Source organism: Rattus rattus, chromosome 8 (assembly GCF_011064425.1).
Source record: "Rattus rattus isolate New Zealand chromosome 8, Rrattus_CSIRO_v1, whole genome shotgun sequence".
Classification (NCBI taxonomy): Eukaryota; Metazoa; Chordata; class Mammalia; order Rodentia; family Muridae; genus Rattus; species Rattus rattus.
Genome location: NC_046161.1, coordinates 82,795,437 through 82,821,864, shown reverse-complemented (window position 1 = coordinate 82,821,864; position 26,428 = coordinate 82,795,437). Strand labels below are relative to the sequence as shown.

The window sequence follows — 26,428 nt, the reverse complement described above, 5'->3', positions numbered from 1 at the left end:
TCTCAACATCTCCATCCACAGAACAATCATCTATTATCATTCCAATATCAATGGACAGATTATTAACACCCATGAGCATATTGTTAATAAATAAAAAGAATCATTCTTCATTTCAACTGTATGAGATCTCAATTTTTCTTGACATCCTCATTTCCCCTATTGCCTTGATTTTATTTTCCTGTGTCAGGTCACAGGTTGTTAAAGAAGCAATATAGACTTGACTAAAATGGAGATGAGTTAGGGTACACCATTATATTAATGAAGTTATAAAATATTCAGAAAGCAAGGTTGGAAGGGTGAATTATACGAACTGTTAGGTTCCTAATAGATCCTTTTTTGGCACCACACATCAGAAGTTGATGTTCTGAATTCCTCATAGAAGTTTATCAATGGAGGAAGAATAGGATTTAAGTCATGTATGAGGTTGAGAAGCCCTGTGAGAATCAGGGGGTGATTGTGGACACCAGTAGCATTAGCGAGGATGAAGGTTTTCTAGAAAGCTTCTTTTGAACTGAGAATTGTCTATAAACATGATGATAGTATACTTATTCTTTCTGTAGGTTCAAAAAGGGCAAGTCTGTAATACTTCTACAGGGTATAATCTGTGATTGGCTATCAGTTATTAAGGTGTTATCACATGACAACCTGCTGTAACAAGTTCTACTGTCTTATTTACTGCCATGACTTCTCAAGAAAATCCTATTACTAATGGCAGATAACAGGTGAGGGTAACGGAACGTGGCTTAAAGTTGTTATGAATGTAAGAAATTTTCATTAAGGCAACAAAATTCTTTCATCAGTAAATTGTTACATCAACTTTGGGCAGAAAATAGAGGATGAGAGGTAGAATTCCCAGAAAGCTGCCAAGCAGCCTGTAGCTCTTACACAATCATCTTTCTCCAGTGTAGCTGAATGTCACTCATTTGAGAGGGGTTACCCCTTGCCCTGACTATACTGCATTATCTGACACTTTGTCACACTTGGGTAAGTGGTTGTTCTTCTAGCTTTCAAAGTCTAACTCCCATATTGTAGGAATTCAGATGGGATATAACTTCATGGGACCCAGGTTTGCCTGAAAGGATCCTAGAGTAAAGTCATCTACCACTAACCACCAAGAACACAGAATCTCACTACAGATCCTGCAAGGAATGAAATTATAGAATCAATCTCAGTGAGGATGGAAGAAGTTCCAGGAGTTGGAGATGAGATTAATTCCCCAGATGATTCCTTGATTAAACTTTGACGATACCTTGAGTAGATGCCCAACTGACCTGACTTCTCGGAAGGGGTGTAGATACTTCATTTCCGTTTTATTCACCACTTTTTGTAACTTACAGCAATGGCTGTGGCCAGGTTAGGTAAGTTAGGCAACCAAGAGCTTCAGATGGCAAAACCTTGACAAGGTAGTGAAAACTGTTAAGGCATGGGTTCTAACTAAGAGCTCAACTTCTACAGAAACATCCTTGGAAGAGGATATTTGGATCTCTGCCCTCTTCTTCATCTTCTTTGTTTTATGGTCATGAGATGAGTACATTTGCTATGTAACTACTATGATATGGTGCCGTGATGAGACATGAAAGAAATGGGGCCAGCCAACTGAGCATAATAACTTTTCTTTTAAAATTGTTTCAGGTACTTGTTACAGTAAAGGAAAGCTAAAATATGCACCAGCGGAAAGATAATCAAATAACATTCTCTTCTCTGTCATTTGTTTGGTGGCATATATGTATATTTCTGTGTCTCCTTCTATATATCCTTGAATGAGAGAAAATAGATACTGAATTAATTTCATTGTCGTTACCAAAGAAGCTTTGAAATGTGCAAAATTGGGCAAAAACTAGGATTATGGTTGATACAGTAGCCACATAGAGAAGTAATTCTATGTTGTAAGTTACATTCAAATTAAGTTAAACAAAAGATGAGAAGAAATGTTAAATGGGAGTGTAGTGACCACATTCTTCCTCACCGGTCTTCCCCACCCACCAGTCCTGGACACCATGCTCTTTGGACTCTTCCTTGTAATTTATGTTCTTACTGTGTTGGGAAACCTTATCATCCTGATGGTGATCAGGGTGGATTCCAATCTCCACAGACCCATGTATTACTTCCTGACCAACCTTTCCTTTATTGACATGTGGTTCTCCACAGTCACAGTACCCAAACTGCTGATGACTTTGTTGACTCTAGGGGGCGGGGCTATCTCCTTCCACAGCTGTGTGGCACAGTTCTACTCCTTCCACTTCCTGGGTAGTACCGAGTGTTTCCTCTACACAGTCATGTCCTATGATCGCTACCTGGCCATCAGTTACCCACTCAGGTACAGCAGCTTGATGAGTGGGAGAGTGTGTGCCCTCCTGGCAGCAGGAACCTGGCTCACTGGGTCCCTGCACTCTGCTGTCCAGACCACGCTGATTTTTCATTTGCCCTACTGTGGACCCAACCAGATCCAGCATTATTTCTGTGATGGACCACCCATCCTCAAGCTGGCCTGTGCAGACACCTCAGCCATAGAGATGGTCATCTTTGTGAACATCGGGGTGGTGGCTTCTGGCTGCTTTCTTCTGATTTCCCTGTCCTATGTGTCCATTGTCTGCTCTATCCTGAGGATCCGTACTTCAGAGGGCCGACACAGAGCTTTCCAGACATGTGCCTCACACTGCATCGTGGTCCTCTGTTTCTTTGTGCCCTGTGTTTTTATCTACCTGAGGCCAGGCTCCAGGGATGCTGTGGATGGAGTGGTGACAGTTTTCTACACTGTGCTGACACCACTACTCAACCCTATTGTGTACACTCTGAGGAACAAGGAGGTGAAGAAAGCACTGTTTAAGCTCAAAGACAAAGTAACATTTTCTCAAAGATAACACTGCAAAGGAGGCGATTAGTTTTTAAAACATCAATAATATAAATTAGTTACAAATCATTGCTTAAGACCAACTTCTCAGGATTAAACAATTTATAGGTTTTAATGGTCTTAAAAGTTACAATTATATCTGCCTATATGATAAATATGCTCATATTCTTCTTTATAATCTCTCTCTTAAAAATTTTTCATTTTTTTAATCTTCAAAAAATAGCATTGTGAAGTGGTCAAGATCCAATGTGAAGGCTGAATTGTTTTTCTTTAACTTGAACTCAAACACTGCTTTCTAAATGGTTTATTTGTCATGCAAATGAGTCTATGAATATGCAACCATTGTGCTACTGTTCAGAAGCTGCTGTTATCAGAGGTCACGTTATCCTGTTGCTGTGGCTTTTCAAATGTACATTTTTAATCTACTGGTTCTGTTTGTATTTACAGTAATGTATTTCTAATGTAATGATAATGTATTAAAAAGCTCATAATATATAATAAACAGTGTGTATGCACAATTATTATATCTCTTCCTAAATTTATGTTTCTTGAAATGCTAATGCTTTAGTAGGCAAAAATAGGAATCTATTCAAGTGTGTAACAATTGGCTGAAATGATATTTTTGTGTATACATATAATGTGTGTTTTAAAGCAATGGTTCAATGATGATCTAGAAATATAAAATGCATTATGGAATTATTACTTTGACTATGTTTATTAAGAATCAGTATAATGAAACCCCAAGTATTTAGGTTTTAGAAGTGGTTATTGGTTAAGAGTACTTGATGAGAACTTTGCAGAGAACCTGTGTTAAGTTTCCAGCACACACGGTAGATTACAACATCAAAAATTTCAATTTCAGGAGCTCTGACACCCTATTCTGGTCTCCACAAGCATCAAGTATGCATGTGGTGAACATACACATTTGAAGAAAAACAGTTATATACATCAAAATGGAGGACCCTATTGTGCTCATGGACTAGGGGATTCATTATTACACTCTCCCATATTTTCTATCGACTTAGATCAATGATCCTCACCTGTGTATTTAAATGATCCCATGTCACAGTAACCTTGAAGAAAACAGAAATGAGGCAATTCACAGCATCTAACATACTGAAAAAAAAAACCCCACTCATTAAAGCTGTTAACAATTCAGAGGAATATTTTTATGACGTCTAACAAAAACTATAGGAGTTTGAAATGTAAAGGTAAAATTGTTCACATAACAAAGATAATCTGCTTTGCAAGAGGGAAATATGACATCTTCAATACATCTGTTTTTGAAATATTTGTATATATCAGAATGCATTTGACTACATCTTATGTAGGCATAAAGCACACAGTTTAGTTTGATTGCTTATGTTGGTAATCTCTGTGACATTTGATTAGTGTTATTTTGTAACAAAAAAATCAAGAGTCTAATCAGACAAATTGTACATTGGACTGAATTTATTATACTATATATTGAAAGTTTTGGATTCAATTTCATTAGTCAGAATGTAACAAATCTAAACAGACAAAAATATATGTGAATATATCTGATTAAAAATTGTAATTAATGAAATAATTATAGCTACAATTTTAAGTTATGTAGAGAAATGACTCATTCTTGGTGCAATAAGGGTCTGAAAGGAGAATACCTTACAGCATCAAGTTTCATTAAATTTTATTTAATTTAAAATTTAACAAAAATTTTAAACATATTTTGATTATGCTCTGTTCCCTTCTCCAAATCTCTCCGATCTCCTTCACTCACCCAACTGTAAAGTTTTCACTCATGAAAAAAGAAAATGTGTATGTAAGACAAACAGGAAAACCCTCAACAAGACAAAAAAAGGAAAATATCAAAAGGGGACAAAAAGTACACCAAAAAAATCTATGTAGTCCATTTTGTTTTGGCAATCAACTTCTGAGTATGAGACCTGTCCTAGTGTATAGCTGATATCTAAAATGATATTCTATTAGAGAAAACTCATTCTTTTTCACAGTACCTATCAATTGCAATTTTTTTTTTGCTTAGGAGTGGAACTTTGTGTTCATTTCCCCTTTCCTTGAGGTCTTTCTTGTGCATACGCTCATGGTCTCGATGAGTCCAAAAGTGTATCATCAACTTGGCTGTGTCTTTAAGCTGCTAATATATTAAGCTTTTTATGTAACTGAAAGTTAGTAAGTCTCAAGTGTCAGGATGAGTTCCCACATTGAAATCAATTGGCAAACTTCCCTGGAACTCTCAAAGCTACACAGATGTTAGGAATGTGAATGTTTGAGTTGATGACAAAAGACGGTGCAAGAAACAATGGCATGCAGTTGCAGACAGAAGTCAAGTTATGACCACGTGGACTTTGAGAAATTTTATGTGGAAAACAGGCACTGGCTAGATCTGAGACATGGGATAACCTGTTTATGAAAAGCCTTTCCTTCCTGTCATGCTTTTTTATTTCTCCCCAAGGGAACCTGGAAACCCAAGAGCAATCCTATCCCTTGAGACATGAATGAATCCAAGTTAGGCTTCTACATCTTTAGTCATGCTGGTTTCTAGTCTCTGAACTAATTGGCTTGAAATTTTAATTAGAAAAGGGCATCCTTTTCTTATCTCAAAGTGTCTCTTTATATGATCAACTAGAAACTAGATTGTCCATAGCATGTAGAACGTGAAACACTTTTGGGAAAGCTCAGGTATGTTTTGCTATTAAAATGAATCATATGCCATAAATATTCTTGAGTGGATTTAACTTATTTTCCATTCAGGTCCTTTTTCTTTTTAATATAAATATTAAGATTCATTGATAATATTTGCAAATCATCAGACCTCATCTTAACTTTAGCTGTATACTCTCTCTGACTAGATGGAGAGGTATGTAGAAAGATGGGTAAAAAAATATAGATAGATGAGTGACTGCATGATTTCAAGTAATATTGATGTTGTTATAGTAACCATGTAAGTTAAGCACTGGGCTTCTTGGTTGAGATTCCTGCTGGAGACCCAGGTTACCTTGGACTTTCCTTCATGGATATTTTCTTTGTCATCAACTCTAAATATATTTCTCATGTTGCTGCAGTAGACATTTCATGGCTCTGTTTCCCTGGTTCCAGCCATACTGGTTACTTAGATCATCTAGTTTTTCCTATTTTTTCTCATGTTTATAAAAAGACTATCTTTCTTGTAGCTGAAGCCACTGTCCTTACAGAGAAATCACATTTCATTTGGAATCTTCTAAGATTCACACTACAGTAAAATTAAAACAAATAAAGAATAAAAACAATTGCTAGTTATAGATAATATTTTGTATCAAGTAAAAATAACTGTTTCAGTCTTGCTTATACACAATATTCCTACGATTGAGTGACATGGAGCAACTCTGTTTGCATTGATTTTAAGTTATAGATTCTGAATGGGCAACAAGGAATTGACTGAATCATTCATTACCTTCTGTGAGAGCAGTGTCTTGAGGGTTATGAGAATAGGGGGTGTTGATAAAAATATAATCCCTAACAAAGCCAGTGTCAGAAAGTAATCATAATCTTAGTATAAAAATATGCATAGCAAAAAATTCTTAGCATTTTGTGGTTAAGAGAGTACTTATGAATTTTTCTATTTAATGATATATAAGTATAGAGGACTCAGGGGTTTAATATGCATGAGGCTTTCTGTTTTCTGGAAAGAAGGGATATTGCAGGTAAACTTATTATGTAGCTGCTATTCTTATGTGATTTCGACACTCTAGAGAGACTGAGAGGCAGGCAGTCACAGGGCACCACTAAGTGAGAGAACAAAGCCCTTGACAGCTTGTTGCCAGACTTGGAGGTTTCTGGGAACTCAAAAAGACTCGACGTATTCCCTTTCTAAGATCCAGGAGGGACGATTCTGCAGTTCTTCAGCAAGACTAGTACTGATTCTCCACCGTCACTCACTGATTGCATGTTAACCTTAGCTGGTATCTTTTCAGTCATGGAGACATGTATTAGAATTGTGCAATAATGTAGGTAATAGCAGGTCATTGAAATATGGCTTGGACTTCAAAGATACTCATTAACGTCATAAAGTTTTTGATTCTTGGAGTTTCTTTGGAGATCCAAAGGAGAAAATGATTCTGGTAGGCAGAACTCTAAGCAGACTTCAGCATTGCTACAGATGACTACATTCTCCCTGAATAATCGTGTTTCTCCAAATGTGTACTTAGCTCTTACTTATTTCACTGGTGGTCTGGCACCACTCTTTGTCTTAGCAGTGGGAAAGTGACTCTCTAGGTGACAGAAACTCACCTGCCATGCAGTGAACTGGACAGCCGCCTAGGATTGGATAGGTCCTAGGGTGTTTTCTAAAAGCCTTGGGTAATGGAATCTGCTAAGAACCATTAAACACATGAGAAACTCAGATGTAAAATTGTGCAAAAATTAGGTCTCATCACTACTGTAATAGCACAGAACAAAATTCTGACCCTCAGGTGAGATTATTCAATCAGTTTTTCACCCTGAGTTTTAAGACGGGCAAGTTATACCTTAGCAGGTCGGAGCCACAAAATGTTGAGAATAACACAAATGTATCTTTTATGTAGCTGTGGGAGTTCAAGGATGCTTCTAAATCAAACTAAAACAAAGGTGTTTTCTTGGAACTTTTTCTTCTGATATGCATTTGTGTATACCACTGCTTAGATTTCTAGGTCTGTATCTGAGAGAAGTATACCTAATCCTTTCACCACCACTCTTAAAGACATGGGATGTAACAATAGAGTCTAGTATTATGAACATGTTTAATTATTTGTTAATGTCTGAGTGATCCTTATTTCTCTATAGGGAGAATGATCCAGGGTGGAAGAAATGTCAAATGTGACCCTAGTGACCACGTTTTTCCTCTCAGGTATTCCTCATGCACCAGCCCTGGACACCATGCTTTTTGTAACCTTCTTGGTGATTTATCTTCTCACCGTGCTGGGGAACTTCCTCATTCTAATGGTGATCAGGGTGGATTCCCACCTTCACACACCCATGTACTACTTCCTCACCAACCTCTCCTTTATTGACATGTGGTTCTCCACAGTCACAGTGCCCAAAATGCTGATGACTTTGGTGTCCCCAGGGGGCGGGGTTATCTCCTTCCACAGCTGTGTGGCACAGCTCTACTGCTTCCACTTCCTGGGTAGCACCGAGTGTTTCCTCTACACAGTCATGTCCTATGATCGCTACCTGGCCATCAGTTACCCACTCAGGTACAGCAGCTTGATGAGTGGGAGAGTGTGTGCCCTCCTGGCAGCAGGAACCTGGCTCACTGGGTCCCTGCACTCTGCTGTCCAGACCACACTGACCTTCCGTTTGCCCTACTGTGGACCCAACCAGATCCAGCATTATTTCTGTGATGCACCTCCCATCCTCAAGCTGGCCTGTGCAGACACCTCAGCCAATGAGATGGTCATCTTTGTGAACATCGGGGTGGTGGCTTCTGGCTGCTTTCTTCTGATTTCCCTGTCCTATGTGTCCATTGTCTGGTCTATTCTGAGGATCCGTACTTCAGAGGGCCGACACAGAGCTTTCCAGACATGTGCCTCACACTGCATCGTGGTCCTCTGTTTCTTTGTGCCCTGTGTTTTTATCTACCTGAGGCCAGGCTCCAGGGATGCTGTAGACGGAATTGTGGCCGTTTTCTACACTGTGCTGACACCACTACTCAACCCTGTTGTGTACACCCTGAGGAACAAGGAGGTGAAGAAAGCACTGTTTAAGCTCAAAGACAAAGTAGCACATTCTCAGAACCAGTAACCACTGGTAAGTAGATGCTTCAGTTTTCCAACATCAGCAGTATCATTTAATTATAATCCATCATTCCATCCAGCTTCTCAGGTATATCCAGTTCTATTATCTTCTAAGGATCTTCAAAGTTCAGTTAGATCTCTGCCTTGTCACAAATATGCTCATAGTTTGATGCTTTATCTCTTTGCAAATGATTTGATTGTATCTTAAAATATCATCAACAGAACCCTGTGGTGTTGTCTCTGTTGTTTTATGAGGTTGAAAATGTCTTTCAGCTGACCTGCGAGAATGCCCCTTTTGGCTTCATTTCTAGTCTGCTAGTACTTACATGTACATAGTCATGGTCCCATTGCAATTAGGAGAGATCATGTCATTCTTTGGTTTAGTTCTTCAAAAATGTTTTTACTCTTTCAGGAGTTGTGTGTTTGTTTGTGTGCATAGATATGAAAACCTATCCAAAACAAGATCTATAACATGTAATATGTAGTTTCCTATGAATATTTCTGCACCTGAATGCACTCGTGTATGAATCTTTGTATAAGTCACCTTTTTATAAAAAATTACCTTCTAGAAATGCTTCATTTCTTGTGGGCAAATAGTCAACTATTCAAATGTGTAACAATTGAGTGAAATTACACTCTTGTATACTCACATGATGGGGTAATATAGAGCAATGATCATGTGATCTACAACCCTTTATAACATGCATTTGAGAGTTACATTTTTTCCTACACATAAACATCAAAATATATTAAATACACAAATATATTAAATCATAGCCAATGTCATCAAAAATAATACCCTAGTAACCTACCCTTGTTAAAAATAAAATCCTAGTCACATTCCCTCATCAAAAATAAAATCCTGGTGACCTACCTTCCTTAGAACATGGCAGACTCTTTTCCATCACCAGGAGAGACACTTTCTCATTGGTTAGACAAAATGTAGTTCAGTACAAGACAGTCAGTGAGGTAAATGATCTCCAGTGATGTTTGTAGCTCAGTACACATTTCAGGAAATATGATAATCAAGGAGGAGTTATAATGGACTGGGAGATTTAATATTTTAAGGATGTTAATTCTTAGACTAGACTGCATGCTCTTAGAATTGTGTAAGAGGTTGGGGAAGATCGGGAAAAATCATCTCTTTTGGAGATGGCAAGATGGTTGCACTCATGAACTCACGACAGCTCTGAGGTACACAAAATCCACCTACTCAACCTTCATGCAAGCAGGGGGGAGTAGAATACAATCTGAGAAACTGATATGTTGTTGACAACTGATGCCTCCTAGAGGAAGGGAAGTCATTTGTCTGCAGGGGTTTTGTGCCTCCTAAGCTGACTATGCTCTAGTAGATAGATGGAGGGCAGTGCTAATTAGACTCAGTGGGTCATTAGTGAAACTGAAAATCAGACATTACGAAGATGAGACAGGGATCCATATGTCAAGTACCCAGGTGTTATATGGGGAGAAAAAGGGTGAACATGATTCAAATACCTTTTATATTTGTATGAATGTCTGAAAGGATGTATCAAATATTGTATCTAAGATGCTTAATTTTAAATATTACCATTGAGTTTCTTACTGTGCTGTTAAGGTTCTTGTGAACTCCCCCATTTCATCAATGTAGAAAGGGTAGGCAATGATGCTACTGGAGTTCTCCTTTTAAGTGTTTTTTTTAATATTTGTCTAATTCTTAATCGTCAAAATGTTTGAATACTTTATAGGGCAAAAGGAGAATAAGTTTCATAAATTAGGATATTTCCCTGGGTTAATCCTAAAGTTCCTCTTATAGTAACCATAATGACCCAATGTCATCAGAAGGCATAAAAGAAAAATTCAAAGTCATAAGCAAGAGATGTAATAATAAGGCAGCTGCTGGAAAGATAAGCTCAGAAAAATGAAATGGTCTAAAATAGAGGAATGCAGGTCAATGTTAAAATCTAGAAAGACCAAGTAATGAAATGGTCTCCTAGTGTCTCCAGAAGAAATTAATTTTATATTCACATTTTCATGTTTCTGTTCCCCAGACTATAAAGATGGTGAACTTGTATTGCCTTAATAAAGGAAGCCAAGGTGTCTGTGCGTCTATATAGGACAACATGAGGATGGGCAGCAAATTTCAGGAACAACTGCCTGGGTCACGGACCAACAGACAATCAGAGCTGTCTGGATAGAAGAGTTCAAGGACCCTCTGAGCAAAGGGCCAGCAGCCAGCAAGGCACATAGTCTCTCACTCGTCATTATTGCTGTACCTGAGCAGGTAATGATGAGCAAGGAGTGCTCATAGGACATAGTCGTAGGACACAGGAAACATTCAGTTAATGCTCTGTTGCAGAGAAGTAGAACTTTGCCTTGCATATACTACATTTATGCTTTCTCTTTCAACAGAGTGAAGGCTAGCATGCTTTTCATATCCCTTCTTCTGTTACAAATGCCAAATTTTGGAAAGACAGAAAACCATAGTCATCCTGGTATAAAGATGTTCCTAATTACTAAATTGGGCCAATGGCACTTTTATTTAGAAACTAAACATGCAAAAGAGATTTCAACATGTATCTTTTAAAAATTAGGAAAGTAGATTTGCACATTCCCAGGCCCAACTTAGATCACACATATCATGCCCTGGCACAGACTGCCAAGTTTCTTAAAATGCCCATATGCTGGGTCACAAAACAAATATTAACACATGCAGGTAAATAAAATAACTCCATATATGGTATCTGTCCACAATACAATAAAATTTAGAATTAATAATGAAAAACTCTAATACCACATTATTAAATGATGGATGGGTAAGAAGATATCAACAATAAATAAATAAAAACATGGAAAGAAATGAGAATGAAAGCACACCACAAAAACAATCCTGAGGCATCCTACAGGAGCCCTCTGAGGGGAATTTATGGCTCCAAATGCCTCCATTAAAGAAAAACCTAGGAGGAGTTGAAAGAGAGGAAATATGTGTAGTCAGAGAGAAATCAGAAAAAAGGGAAGATAGAAATAATTTTAAAAATCAAAAGAGAAGGGACACAGCGGGTTTCCTACCTGGCTCTGCTACCACTGCAGCAGAAGCGCCTTCCCTCAGGACATCAACTCACACCCGAAGGAAACGTAATTGGTTCCTTTTAAACCAGGGCACATCAGTTATACAGGAAAGCAACTTTGGGGAACAGTCTTCAAGGAAGCCTGGATGAGCTGATGCAGTCTCAACAGATCACCCTCCCCCCACCTTGCCCTTCAAGTTCTTCTTCAATTTGATAAAGCTATAAATTCAGAATTGGCTCCGGGAGTCAGGAACAGAGTCAATTTCAGGGGCTCTCTAAATACATACAGATTCTGTGATAATGTTTGGACTTTTGTATTGAAAGATGTTGAATTCAGAGAGGTGGCAGAACTTATTAAAGTGGTTAAGTGAAAATGGTAGTCTGTGATGGTAACAATACTGGCTCCAATACTATGGAATGAGTAGAAAATGTGGTTTTCGTTTTTATGCCACCTTCAATTATTTTCATCACTTTTTGAATAGAAACATAGAAGAGACTTTTTTAAAAAAATGTATTCTCATGGTGCAGAAATGACAACACTGTGCTGTATATACTACCCAAGGGTCCCACAGAGAGAAACATGTGACTCTGTTCTCTTAAATGACCTTTAGTACATAGAATAAAGAGATGTACCTTTTTTGATGATAAATCAAAAGTGGTTGCCTTCACAAGAATATTCTTCAGTAAACTCATTTTAAAATTTAAAAATAATCAAAAGAGAGAAAGATATGATTCAAATGAACAGAGTAAGAAATGAACAGGGAAACATTCTGACAGATACCAAAGAAGTTCAAAATACTGTGGGAACTTTGTAAACCTATATTTCATTAAGTTAAAAAAGAAATTTAAAAAGGATGAATTTTTAGAAACATTCAAACACGGAAGCAAGAAGAGATCAGTAACCTAAACAGACCCCCCCATAACAAACAAGGAACTCGCAACAGCAATCAAACACGCTGGACTGAGAAGTACCCAGGCCTGGATGAACTCTCAGCAGTATTCTATCAGACTTCAGAGATCTACAACCAACACTCCTTAAGAAAATCAAAAGGGCTCTTTCTGCAAAACCAGTGTTGCTCTAATACCCAAACCAGATAAAACACATTAAAAATAAAAGACAAAAACCTACAGGTCAATATTCTTTTTGAACATAGATTTCAAACATTCTCAATAAAATACTTTCAAACTGAATTCAGGTATATATATATATATATATATATATATATATATATATATATATATATATATCTCGCAACATGATCAAATTTTCTTTATTCCAGATGTGCAGGAATAGCTTAACATACATAAATCATATTAAATATTAAAGCAAAAAATTATACAATCATTTTAATAAATGCAGAAAAAGCCTTTGACAAAGTTTCACATTTTTATGACAAAATTCCTAAAGAAAGACAGAGCATAGTTTAACATGATGAAGCACATGTATAGTAAACCCACACCAACATCAATAAAATACTATTGATAACTAACCCCAACAGATATACTAATTTGGAAGGGGAAATACATATAAGGCTTCAACTTACATATAGAACTGTAGGCAACTAAGGAATGCTGAGAGCAAGAGAAAACTTCCTCCTCAGGAAAGAGGACACCTACAGGTTATCCAATGTTACTTTTTTTTTTCAGAGCTGGGGACCGAACCCAGGGCCTTGCGCTGAGCTAACTCCCCAACCCCAGTTATCCAATACCAAATGGCTCGCCTGAAAACACACACACACACACACACACACACACACACACACACACACACACACACACACACACACTCAAACCATGTGGACTGTGAAAGTTGTATATATATATATGTATATATAGTTAAGAATATATATATATGTATATTTATATATCACATACACATATAATATGTATATTATATGGAAGAACAGTTAACAAAAGAGGTTACAGATTTTAAATGGATAATTAATTATAGAAAGGAGCATTTGGAGGGAAGAAAGGCAAGGGTTAATTGATATAATTATATTATAATCTTAAAAAAAAAATCACACCACACACACACACACACACACACGTGTAAGTCCACACGCAGTACCTTATAAAGCTTAGGTGTTACTATAGCATGTAGTTTCTACTACCCCACTTTAAGCTCCAGGTGGACCATGCTACCAGCCCCCACCCTTGTTCCCTTGGAACTGCAGAAGAAACACACACACACATTAGCTTATTTTTAATATGCTTTTTAGCTCAATGGCCAGGCACGTCTAAGCCTCCCGCAGCTAACATGCCCCTATGTTCACTCTAAGCTCAAAACCTCTAAGTCTTCCCTCAACTTAGTTATCTTCTTCTTGCCCAACACCCTAAATCTACACTCAGCTTAGCTGTGTTATTAATCTCCCACCTGCTACCCCAGGCCCAGCCAGGGAAGTGGCCAATGGCCACTCCACCAGAGATCTCAGATGGCTAGTGGCTCTCTATCCCTCCAAAGCACGGTGAGTCTCTTTCCTCTTCCTGTATCTACTAGCCTGCCTGTGGGAACCTGGAAATCTCATCTCTTCTACCCAACTGTCAGCTGCACGTATCTTTATTGATTGATCAAGAACCAACTGGGGAACAGGACAATCAGCGCTCACATGCAGATTCACGATCGCAGCATCAAAACTGTATCCAACAAAAGACTTTCTGAATAGCACTCCATTTTTCAAGACTGAACAAGTGGTTCATTATAAAGCTAAAAAACACCTGTATAGTTAAGGAAACAATCATCTGAATGAAGCCAAAGAGTGGTAGAGAATCATTGCCAGCTATCTCTTTGATAGAAGATTAATATTCAGAATAAAAAAAAACCAACCCCAAACATTCCCATTAAAAATTAACTAGACTTTGGATCTGAGCAGAGTCAGCTGCTCTGGATGTGGCAGAGAAGCTGCTACCATAGATCGCAACAATATGGTTGCTTAAGCAATGTGCTTCATAAACACCTACCCCTAGGTGAAGAGCTACAGATAGTGTTTGCTGTGAGAGGGAGATTTTGTTTTGTTCTTATGATGAGCTCCTAATAAGTGATCCAAGCCTTGAGGGGTCAGTTTTAAGCATGTACATATGGGTATCACTAAAATGACACATATGTGTAAAAATTAAAAAGAAAAGGAAAATATTAAAAATGTATGTATATAATATGCAATCACAATGAAAAAGGGGTCATTAATTTGAAAGTGTTAGGGGGCACAGGAAGAGTTAGAGGGCAGAGAAAGGGCATAAGTGAAGTAAATACAGTATTCTTGTGTGATATTTCAACCCTTCTCCCAAAGTTAAATTTTAAGAATAGGAAAATAATGGTAGATACAAGATAAGATCCATATGAAGCCACCAAACCCAGCCACTATTGCTGATTCGAAGAAATGTTTGCTGATGGGAGGCTAATATGGATGTCTTGTGAGAGGCACTGCCAGAGTCTTACTGATACAGATGAGGATGCTTGCCTTAGTCTTATGAAGGCTCATTTCCCCAGTGCAGGGAAATGCCAGGGTGTTGAGGTGGGAGTGGGTAGTGGGAATGGGAGTATCTTCATAGAAGCAGGGGAAGGGGGAATAGGAGAGGAGGAAAAGGAGATAGCATTTGAAATGTAAATACATAAAATATGTAATTAAAAAAGATATGTTAAAATGTATTAAAAGTAGACTGGGCCAAGTCTGTTCTTGTATCCATCTCCATATAATAGAGTAGATTTTTGAGTTTTGGTAGTATATATTTCATATCTATGGCTTGATTTGCATTTTTCTGGTGAGCAATGATGTTGAAAGTGTATTTCTTGGTAATTCATACAAGTGCTTTGGAAAATATTCAAATACTTTGTCCCACCTTTTCAGATTCATCTCTTATACATGCATACAATATTTATTTACTCATAAACACATGCTGTTATGTGTTTTGAATGATCTATTTTGAATATTAACTCTGTATAGAACAGATGGTTTGCAAATATTTCCTTTGGTCCATGGTTGTTTCATTTTGTGGAGTGTTTGTTCTATACAAACATTTTGCTGGTTGGAGTCACAGTTATCTGTTTGCACTTTTCTTGGTAGTTAAACAGTATTTTTAAAGGGGCAGAAATGTAAGTTCTTTAAATTACTGATAAGTTTTTCAACAAGTCAGAACATAATTTACAATTCAGCTATTTTTTCTGTTCAATTAAATATTTCCATTTCATGTATGTACCCATATTTATTAACTTTGTAACAAGTTAATGAAATTTATGTAATGTTGGAGTATACCAAATTAAAATTTTAAGAAAAAACATAGAAATTATTAAAATTGTTATATATTATATACTGTACCTAGATTATCTTAATCTAACCTTTACGAAGAATCCGGATAAGCATTGTCATCTAGATGGTCCTAATGGGAAAGGAATATAGTCAAGCTTTGATCCCACACTATCTGGAACCAAAATCAAAAAGTAGTATTTTTATGCTATATTGTTTTAGATCTTTAGATGAGATATCTTCATGCAATTCAAAATAGATAAGGGATAAAAAAAATAATGATGAGGCATTGAGGGACATAGGAGGGCATGAACCACCAGTATCAGCTCTGAAAAACAAAAGGACTGATTTTTAGGATTAATAAGTCAGTATTGGAGTAACTTAATTTTGCAAATATGTGTGTCCATATTAGTTCTCTAAAGAACTATTAGAATTGTGTTTAAAGGGGCAGGAGAGATGGCTCAGCGGTTAAGAGCACCCGACTGCTCTTCCAGAGGTCAAGAGTTCAATTCCCAGCAACCACATGGTGGCTCACAACCATCTGTAAAGAGATCCGATGCCCTCTTCTGGTGTGTCAGAGGACAGCTACAGTGTACTTATATATAATAAATAAATAAATCTTTAAAAAAAAAGAATTGTGTTTAAAGAATAATTTTAGAAGGAATTTAAAAATAAAAACAACAGAGTAGCTGAAGTTTGTTCTCCACGTATGAAATGTTGAAACTTCAGAAAATCTTTAGCCATATTACACCATATTTTGATCTATTCCCTTGGATTTTTTCTTCAAATTAACATCTTTTGAAGTACCAGACTACAAAAGTGTCCACAGAGGCCCATGGGCAGGAATATCATTTCCAAGCTAACCCATGTTTCTAAAATATAGTATGGGTACGCTTATAACATATCTGATAGAATCTCTGAAACTTTATGCTTCGAGCAAATGAAAAGTTGAAAAAAAATTAAAATTATAAGCAGTAACTGGATGACATGTATGTAGGGATTCAAATCCTTAAAGGATAGGGTAGCTTTTATTATAACCCCAGTGGTGATACTTGTGTTTAGCCCTATTTTCTCAGTAATTAATAAGTGAAGCAATTTCTTCAATTATTTTGACTAAGTGACATCTAAATTCAGGCAAAGAAGACATAGAACTTTAAGGTACATTCTAGAGTGTCAGAGTGTGATTTTAGAAAGCTACAAAGCCCATGTGAGATGGCATGGTAAACCCATGGCATCCCACAAAGATGAGGCGAGTCAGTCATCCACACCCAGGAAAGGTGATGTTAAATAACACAGCAGATGTCTACCATGTAGCTTTTAATGACAACTTCATATACCATGCATAAAATTTATGAATGTGCCTTAAATTCTCAGAGCTTTTCATCTGTACATCAAATTATGTTCTGACTCTTTTAGTTCAAATGAGAAGAAAAATTGGTCTCCAGAGATCTAAACCAAAGTATTATACATTTCTTTTTATTCCTTAATAACCTCCACATCCAGATGAGATACATAAGTCAATAGGGACCTGTGTCAAGTGGTCAGAAGGCCAAGGTTGCTTGTTCCTGTAAGTCGACTAGAAGGAGGTTCTAGCTGGGCTGTTTTAAGAGGTTAACTATGAAATTTACGGTGTAATTTAACGTATTTCACACCGTGGGAAACGTTGATAAAACAAAAACATATTTTATTCTCTTCCTGGTAAATTAGGGGACACTTTCTTTTTTCTTTTTTTTTTTTTTTTTGGTTCTTTTTTTCGGGAGCTGAGGACCGAACCCAGGGCCTTGCGCTACCTAGGCAAGCTCTCTACCACTGAGCTAAATCCCCAACCCCTAGGGGGACACTTTCAAAGAGAGTGTCATAGTTATCACCGGGCACATTCTGGTTGTACATACCTGTAGCTTACAGTCTGAGGCAGGAGAACCAAAAATTCAAAGCAACTTGGGCCACATAGTGAGGTGTTCTCTCACAGCAAACAAGCACACCACAATCACACAAACAAATAAAATACAAGCGTGATTGTAGATATCTGAGTTAGAATCAGTGTCAGCCCAGTGTTTTTTTTTTGTTTTTTTTTTTTTTTTTTTTTTTTTTCCAGGGGCTGGGGACCGAACCCAGGACCTTGCGCTTCCTAGGCAAGCGCTCTACCACTGAGCCAAATCCCCAACCCCCAGCCCAGTGTTTAAGTATTTCCTCACACTTGCTTTCTATTTGCAAATGAGATGAGTTGTATGACTGGCCCTTGCTAGTGCAGACCCATGGCAGTGGGTATATCTTTATGACGGATGTGTGCCATGCTGCCACAGTTAGTCGGATATACTTCTCAACACGGTATTGCAGCTTACTCAAGGACACAAAGGCAAGCTAGCACAGTAGGATGCCTCTTCTCAAGCATCTCTGAAATGCAGTGGGAACAAATATTAAAAGGCTGGGTCCAGGCCAAATTAGTTTTCCAGCTCCACCTTCCTCATCTGCTAGAAAGAGTGACATGTATTGCTTTAAGAGGGTTTATGTGACAGATAAATAAAACACATTTTGATTCACACTTCTGGTATATGTATAAATGTGGACAACTGATTGTGGGGTTTACCAGGCACATTTTACCTCCTAGAAATTATCTAAAGTATACTTTAAGTCGAAACAAATGTGGCTCGTGGAAATAGCATAATTATATGAGAATCTTTCAATTTCTATAAGTTGGAGAATAAAATCAATGAATACTTTTGATTTTTTTTACCTTAGAATATTTATTTTTATACTTAATGTTTGTTCTATTTTCTCACAGGATAAAATTCTAAATTTCTGATATGGACACTTTGCATTTGAACACAGTGTCAGGAATTTTTCATAGAAGGACAGCTGATAGCTGTTATCAGTAACCAACAGAAATAATACAATGTATTGTATTCATGGACATATGCTTACTCTCAACACTATGGTTTTCAAAGTATTAGAAAAGTAAAGACCTATATAATTTTAGCTCATGAAAGGAAATAAATACAGATTGGGGAATAAGCTGTTTTGTTGAGTGTTTTCTAAAATATCCATTTCCTCAAAAGCATACAGTGTCATTTAGTGACTATATTATATACAATTTTTAGTTTGAAAATTTAAACATACAAAAGGAGATTTCTGAAAGTCTTGTTTCAATTGAGAAAAACATACTGCAAGAATATCACACTGGATTTCAAATTTTGGAAAATGTTTTAAAAGTAGTAAAATTAAGTTGTTTTTCTGACGTTTCCTCAGAAAACAAAAGCAAGGCAGGAGTACAGTCTTTCTGCTGAGACAGGTTCACAGGGTATTTTCTTTGGGATTCTTATTTATTTATCAAGGAATGAAAACATTATCAGTCACTTCATTAAAAATTAGGACTAGGCATTTGAACTGCTCGTTGGAAGTCTCGTGGTCATATCAGAAGCACACTTTAAACAGGGATGCTGCAGATGTTAAGCGTATTCATCCTTACTTGGTTATTTACTCTGAGTAAACACAGAGACACAATTTATTTTCAACAGTGCTTTCTTCACTTCCTTGTTCCTCAGGGTGTACACAACAGGGTTGAGTAGTGGTGTCAGCACAGTGTAGAAAACGGCCACAATTCCGTCTACAGCATCCCTGGAGCCTGGCCTCAGGTAGATGAAGAGACCAGGGCCAAAGAAACAGAGGACCACGATGCAGTGTGAGGCACATGTCTGGAAAGCTCTGTGTCGGCCCTCTGAAGTGCGGATCCTTAGGATGGAGCAGACAATGGACACATAGGACAGGGAAATCAGAAGAAAGCAGCCAGAAGCCACCACCCCGATGTTCACAAAGATGACCATCTCGTTGACTGCGATGTCTGCACAGGCCAGCTTGAGGATGGGAGGTGCATCACAGAAATAATGCTGGATCTGGTTGGGTCCACAGTAGGGCAAACGGAAGGTCAGTGTGGTCTGGACAGCAGAGTGCAGGGACCCAGTGAGCCAGGTTCCTGCTGCCAGGAGGGCACACACTCTCCCACTCATCAAGCTGCTGTACCTGAGTGGGTAACTGATGGCCAGGTAGCGATCATAGGACATGACTGTGTAGAGGAAACACTCGGTGCTACCCAGGAAGTGGAAGCAGTAGAGCTGTGCCACACAGCTGTGGAAAGAGATAGCCCCGCCCCCTGGGGACACCAAAGTCATCAGCATTTTGGGCACTGTGACTGTGGAGAACCAAGTGTCAATAAAGGAGAGGTTGGTGAGGAAGTAATACATGGGTGTGTGAAGGTGGGAATCCACCCTGATCACCACCAGGATGATAAGGTTTCCCAACACAGTAAGAACATAAATCACAAGGAAGAGTCCAAAGAGCATGGTGTCCAGGGCTGGTGCATGAGGAATACCTGAGAGGATGAATGTAGTCACTATGCTCATGTTTGACATTGCTTCGTATGGATTATGGCCATTGAATTTGTACTGATGGAGAACACAAAATAAAAATTATATATATAATATATATATATATACATAATATATATTTAAATATATTGCATAGACACCCCAGTCCAAAGGAATGGTTGCTTTTTTATTCCAGTCATACCTCTGTTAAAAATAACTAATTCGTTAAATTTATGTGAAATGGTTGACTTTTAACAAGAGGTGTAAATTAAGTATTCTTTGTTTTGTAGAATCAGAGAAAATATTTTTGAAAATAACTAGTGCTAATAACCTTCTCCTAGCACCAACCTCCATTCAAATAGCCTTCTCTTTCTTTTATCATGTGCCTGCAAACACACACACACACACACACACACACACACACACACACACACAAAATCATTCATTTTTTCCTTTGAGCATTAAATAAACACATCTAGATGATTTTATCGTAACCTTCCTCCTGGATAGTAGATGCTCTTGGGTCAGCAGTGGATAGAAGGAAGGCGTGAGCCTGCAATATTATTGTGTTGGTGACTGCCTGCCATTTTTCCCCGTGTCCTGCCTTTCTGGTCATATGAAGCATTGGAGACCACCACAGCGATGGAGAGGGCACATCTACTTTATTTCTTCTTATCACTCCACGACTTTGAGTTAGTGTTCATTCTATGGAAGCATGATCAAATGTTCTCTGCATTTTAAGACGCTCATGAAAAATTGTGTTTCAGTTGTAAAGAGAACTAAACATTGACACATCTTTGAGTGTCAGGTCTGAATGAAACATAGCAATACAAGACATTCGAACTGAATATATAGGTCTGAAACGATTTTTATTTGTTGGTACAATGTTTATGAGACAAGAATTAGTGTTTTTTTTTAACCAAAGAGCAGCCTGGGTGCCTGATAAATAGTATATTTAAATATAAATAGTAGTGGAAAGTAGCAGAAGCTAAATGGAAATCTGGCCAGAAATCTAGACTAAGCCAATTAAAAGGAGCATAACTTGCTGAGTGTTTAGGACACCTTTGCACTTTTCATCCTTGCCTCTCTATCAGACGCAGCCTTTTCCTGTGGGGAAGTCAGCTGGAGTTTGGCTGGATGCTCAGAGGTAAAATGCTATGGTGTACAGAGCAAGAACGTAATTGGCTGATGCATTATATAATAGACTTTTATTAAAACACACAATGTTAGCTGAGCCAAAACTGAAGCAATGGAAGCCGTCTTTAAAAAGGAAACTGAAGAATCTAAGAGTTCCACCTGAATACACTGTAGATTTTCCAATGTGACCAGCCAGGAATGAAATACTGAGTTTAGACAATTTTGGCTACTTACCAATTTATGGAGGTCGGATTTGGATCACAAGGGAGACATTAAAGTTTTAAAGAACCTTTGTGTCCTTGATGAGCAGAAGCAGTTCTTCCCCTTCATGGTTAAAAACACAGAAGAAAAAGTATAAAAGCAAGAACCTTTGGAGTGTAGGATTGGGGTTGAAAGCTCAGGAGATACGAATTTGGCTTTAGATTCTTCATCGGTAAGAATATTTCAACATTATTAGAAACATTGAGATTTCCAGCCGAACCCATGTGTGCAAGCCGGTTCTGCTTTGATGGGCTATCATGTATTTTAACCTTTTTATTTTGCCAAAATGCAATGATTAACCATCAAAGTCTAGCTTCCAGACTTTACAGGGAATGATCAACACCTTTCCTGGCTCTCTGATTTCAAAAGTGGGTTTTCAAGCCCTTGGGGGAAATTCTCTGTAGATGCTCCCAGTCTCTCTGATGACTCTCATTTTCTGCGCTCCAAGGACATTTGATTGTGGTCCCTAACAGAGATTCATTAATTAAGCTCCCCCTCTCCAGGGCATTGCAGGTTCGTAAGCTTCTGTCTAGGAATGGATGCTACCTCACATTTTCTGGCTCCGAGATTTCTCTGAGACTTCTGCCTTGTTCCTTTTTTTAAATTTAAAATACGTTTGCATGTTCAGTGAAGGTGCTTTTGCTTTTTATTTTCACATGAATTAATGAAACGAAAGATATTTTCTTCTGGAAACACGCAGAAGATGTTTCCTTCTGGAATTAATACACGTCTTAGCTGCTGGAGGAAGAGTCCTCATGAAAATAAAAGCAAGCTGAAGCCTGCACTTTGCTAAAAGTAAAGCCAGCACCATTAGATGGGCGATGTTCCTCCCTGTGGAATGGATTTGAGTACTGGAAGTCCCTTAAATTAACATTTCTGACAGTTAACCTATCACAACACTCAATTTTCTAACAATGGTGTACAACTTAATTAAAACATTAGATTTATGTGAAACTCTCACGCTTTTTTTTTAGGAATGTTTTAACAATTACCAGCAATTTAGTTCTACTTAACTTGTTTCATTGTCATTTTATAGATTGTACAATTTTGGGATCCTCGTCTCATGAGAAATGTATATTCTGGTCAGTATAGGTTTTCTATCAAGAAGACCTCAAAGATGGCATTGGATGACCTTGATGTTTTTGTAATAAGAAAAGAATTATCCAATTTTTAGGCTCTTCTTCCTAATATGGTGAGAATCAAGAAATCTGCACTCAGGCAGGCAAGATGGCCAATAGGTTAATGTGCTTACTGCATACCCTTGACGACCCAAGTTGGATCCCATTTGGACCTACATAAGGGTGGAAAGAACTAACATCTAAACTTGTCTTCTGACCTCCACAAGCGCACAGTGACACATGCACCTTGTCACACACATCATTCATAGACAATAATGATGATAATAATAACAATAAGTTAAAATTAAATGTAACTCTTCACTTACAGACTTCATAGAAGATAATGTCGCATAGCCCCAACTATCCCCTTGTGATGGAATCCTTTTCTGATGCTCTGCAAATGCCTAGGAAAAGCCAAGACTCCATTTGCACGTATTTAGCAACCATATTCATGCCTGGACATGCTGTGCCAAGGTTACTCCTTGACTCATCATTTCTTTAAAGCAGCAACTGTGTCTGCCTCATGGATACTACATATATCATTTATATCCCTCAACAGTGCATGAAATTTCAGTGCTCAGACAAAGCTAATTTTCTCAGATTTATTATTAAGTATTTCCTGGCTTGATTTTAAGTGGTAATTTAAAACATGTAGAAAGATAATAGATTTCTTATACCAGCATTATATCCTATAGTTCATATATACTCACTAACTTTAGACATTGCAACAGATTTCTTTTACTTAGATGGCCAGGCTGTCTGCCTGTTCCTTTGTGAGAGCCTTAACCACCAAATTCAGAAAATACCTCGAAACAAAAATGGTCAGCTTCTAAAATTTTCTTCCTCGGAAAATTCAGCTGTCTGTAATTTTCACAGATGGAGAGCACATGTTTGTATACATTTGGTCCAGTTTATTATTTACTTGGGGTTAAATATAAACCCTGTTGGTCTATTGACCAGGCTGTAAAATCTATAGTATATAAATGATATAGTAAATCATTTGCTTTATATAACTGTATGAAAAGTGTATGGACAAAAGTTTATAAGCATGTGTACATAGCTCATACATTTTTTTTAAACATTACATTCTTTTAAAAAAGATTTACTTATTTATTTATTTAATGTATGAATGCTCTATCTGCATGTACCTGTGTATGCCAGAAGAGGGTACAGCATCACATTGTATATGGTTATGAGTTACCATGTGGTTGCTGGGAATTGAACTCAGAACCTCTGGAAGAACAGCCAGTGCTCTTAACTGCTGAGCCAACTCCCCAGGCCCAAAAGTTTGAATTTATGATGAACTAAGCACTTCTATAATTAACATTGACATTAGAGTATTATATTGCCAGCTGTGTTCCGACTCATTATTTCTACATTCATTTCCATTTGTTTACACTTGATTTTGTTCATTCATTATTGCGAATTTTTTAATCATGACTTCAGATTACTTTCTTTTTTATTGGATATTTTATTTAATTGCATTCAAAATGTTATCCCCTTTCCTGGTTTCCTTTCTGGAAATGCCATATCCCATCCCCCTTACCCCTGCTTCTATGAGGGTGCTCCCTCTCCCACCTACCCACTCCTGTCTCAATGCCCTGGCATTCTCCTACATTGGGGGCATTGAGACTTCACAGGAACAAGGGCATGTCCTCCCATTGATGCCAGACAATGGCATCCTCTGCTACATATGTGGCTCGAGCCATGAGTCGCTCTATGTGTACTCTTTGGTTGGTGGTTTAGTCCATGGGAGCTCTGGGGGGTGGGGGGTGGAGCTGGTTGGCTGATATTGTTGTTCTTCCTTTGTGGTTGCAAACCCCTTCAGCTCCTTCAGTCCTTTCTCTAACTCCTCCATTGTGGACCCCATTCTCAGTCCAATGGTTGGCTGTGAGCATCCTCCTCTGGGTTTGGTGACTGTGTGTGGGATGGATCCCCAGGTTTGGAAGTATCTGGATGGCCTTTCCTTCATTCTCTGCTCCACACTTTGCCTCTTTATTTCCTCCTGTGAGTATTTTGTTCCCACTTCTAGGAAGTACTGAAGCATCCATGCTTTGGTCTTCCTCTTTCTTGAACTTCATGTGTTCTGTGAATTGTATCTTGGGTATTCCAAGCTTTTGGGCTAATATTCACTTAACAGTGAGTGCATATTGTGTTTGTTCTTTTGTGACTGGGTTACCTCACTCAGGATGATATTGTCTAGTTCCATCCATTTGCCTAAGAATTTCATGAAGTCATTGTTTTTTAATAGCTGAGTAGTACTCCATTGTGTAAATGCACCCCATTTTCTGTATCTATTCCTCTGTTTAAGGACATCTGAGTTCTTTCCAGCTTCTGGCTATTATCAATAAGTCTGCTACGGACATAGTGTAACGTGTGTCCTTGTTATATGTTGGAGAATCTTTTGGGTATATGGCCAGGAGTGGTATAGGTGGGCCCTTAGGTAGCAGCACTATGTCCAATTTTCTGAGGAACCTCCAGACTGATTTCGAGAGTGGTAGTACCAATTTACAATCCCACCAACAATGGAGGAGTGTTCCTTTCTCCACATCCTTGCCAGCATAAGCTGTCACCTGAGTTTTTGATCTTAGCTATTCTGACTGGTGTGAGTTGGAATCTCAGAGTTCTTTCGATATGCATTTCCCTGATGACTAAGGGTGTTGAACATTTCTTTAGGTGCTTCTTAGGCATTCACTATTCCTTATTTGAGAATTCTTTGTTCAGCTGTATACCCCATTTTTTAATAGGGTTATTTGGTTCTCAGGAATCTACCTTATTGAACTGTTTGTATATATTGGATATTAACCCTCTATCAGATGTAATATTGGTAAAGATCTTTGCTTTTGGTAAAGATGGTTGCTGTTTTGTCCTATTGGCAGTGTCCTTTGCCTTACAGAAACTTTGAGATTTTATGAGGTGCCATTTGTTTACTGCTGATCTTATAGCAGAAACCATTGGTGTTCTGTTCAGGAAAATTTCTCTTGTGCCATGTGTTCAAAGCTCTTCCCTACTTTTCTCCTTTTAGTTTGAGTGTATCTGGTTTTATGTGGAGGTCCTTGATTTACTTGGACTTGAGCTTTGTGCAAGGAGATAAGAATGAGTCAATTTGCATTCGTCTACATGCTGACCACCAGTTGAACCAGCACCATTTATTGAAAATGCTGTCTTTATCCCACTGGATGGTTTTAGCTTCTTTGTCAAAGATCAAATGACTGTAGGTGTGTGATTTCATTTCTAGGTCTTCCATTCTATTCCATTGATCTACCTGCCTGTCTCTGTACCAATACCATAAAGATTTTATCACTATTGCTCTGTAATACAGCTTGAGGTCAGAGATGGTGATTCCCCCAGTAGTTCTTTTATTGTTGAGAATAGTTTTCACTATTCTGGGATTTTTGTTATTCTAAATGAATTTGCAAATTTGCTCTTTCTAACTCTATGAAAAACTGAGTTGGAATTTTGATGCATTGAAACTGTAGATTAGTTTTGGCAGTATTGCCATTTTTACAATATTACTTCAGCCAATCCACGAACATGGGAGATCTTTCCATCTTCTGAGATCTTCAATTTATTTTTCTTCAGAGGCTTGAAGTTTTTGGTCTTATAGATCTTTCACCTGCTTGGTTAGAATCCAACTGAGGTATTTTGTTTGTGGCTATTATGAA

At 37.8% G+C, this 26,428-nt stretch overlaps 3 protein-coding genes and 1 pseudogene across 3 annotated transcripts; 3 read left to right on the top strand and 1 right to left on the bottom strand.

The window, feature by feature from the left end:
- Positions 1 to 1,928: 1,928 nt before the first annotated feature.
- Positions 1,929 to 2,861, top strand: LOC116907766 (olfactory receptor 10G4-like). Its single transcript, XM_032910905.1, has one exon. The coding sequence runs from the start codon at positions 1,929 to 1,931 to the stop codon at positions 2,859 to 2,861; it is 933 nt and encodes a 310-aa protein (XP_032766796.1).
- Positions 2,862 to 7,672: 4,811 nt separating this feature from the next.
- LOC116907210 (olfactory receptor 10G9) lies at positions 7,673 to 8,608 on the top strand. Its single transcript, XM_032910179.1, has one exon. The coding sequence runs from the start codon at positions 7,673 to 7,675 to the stop codon at positions 8,606 to 8,608; it is 936 nt and encodes a 311-aa protein (XP_032766070.1).
- Positions 8,609 to 11,385: 2,777 nt separating this feature from the next.
- Positions 11,386 to 12,066, top strand: LOC116908231 (annotated as a pseudogene).
- A 7,290-nt stretch (positions 12,067 to 19,356) lies between these two features.
- On the bottom strand, positions 19,357 to 20,292 carry LOC116907858 (olfactory receptor 10G7). The gene has a single exon (XM_032911047.1). The coding sequence runs from the start codon at positions 20,290 to 20,292 to the stop codon at positions 19,357 to 19,359; it is 936 nt and encodes a 311-aa protein (XP_032766938.1).
- Between the last annotated feature and the right edge of the window lie 6,136 nt (positions 20,293 to 26,428).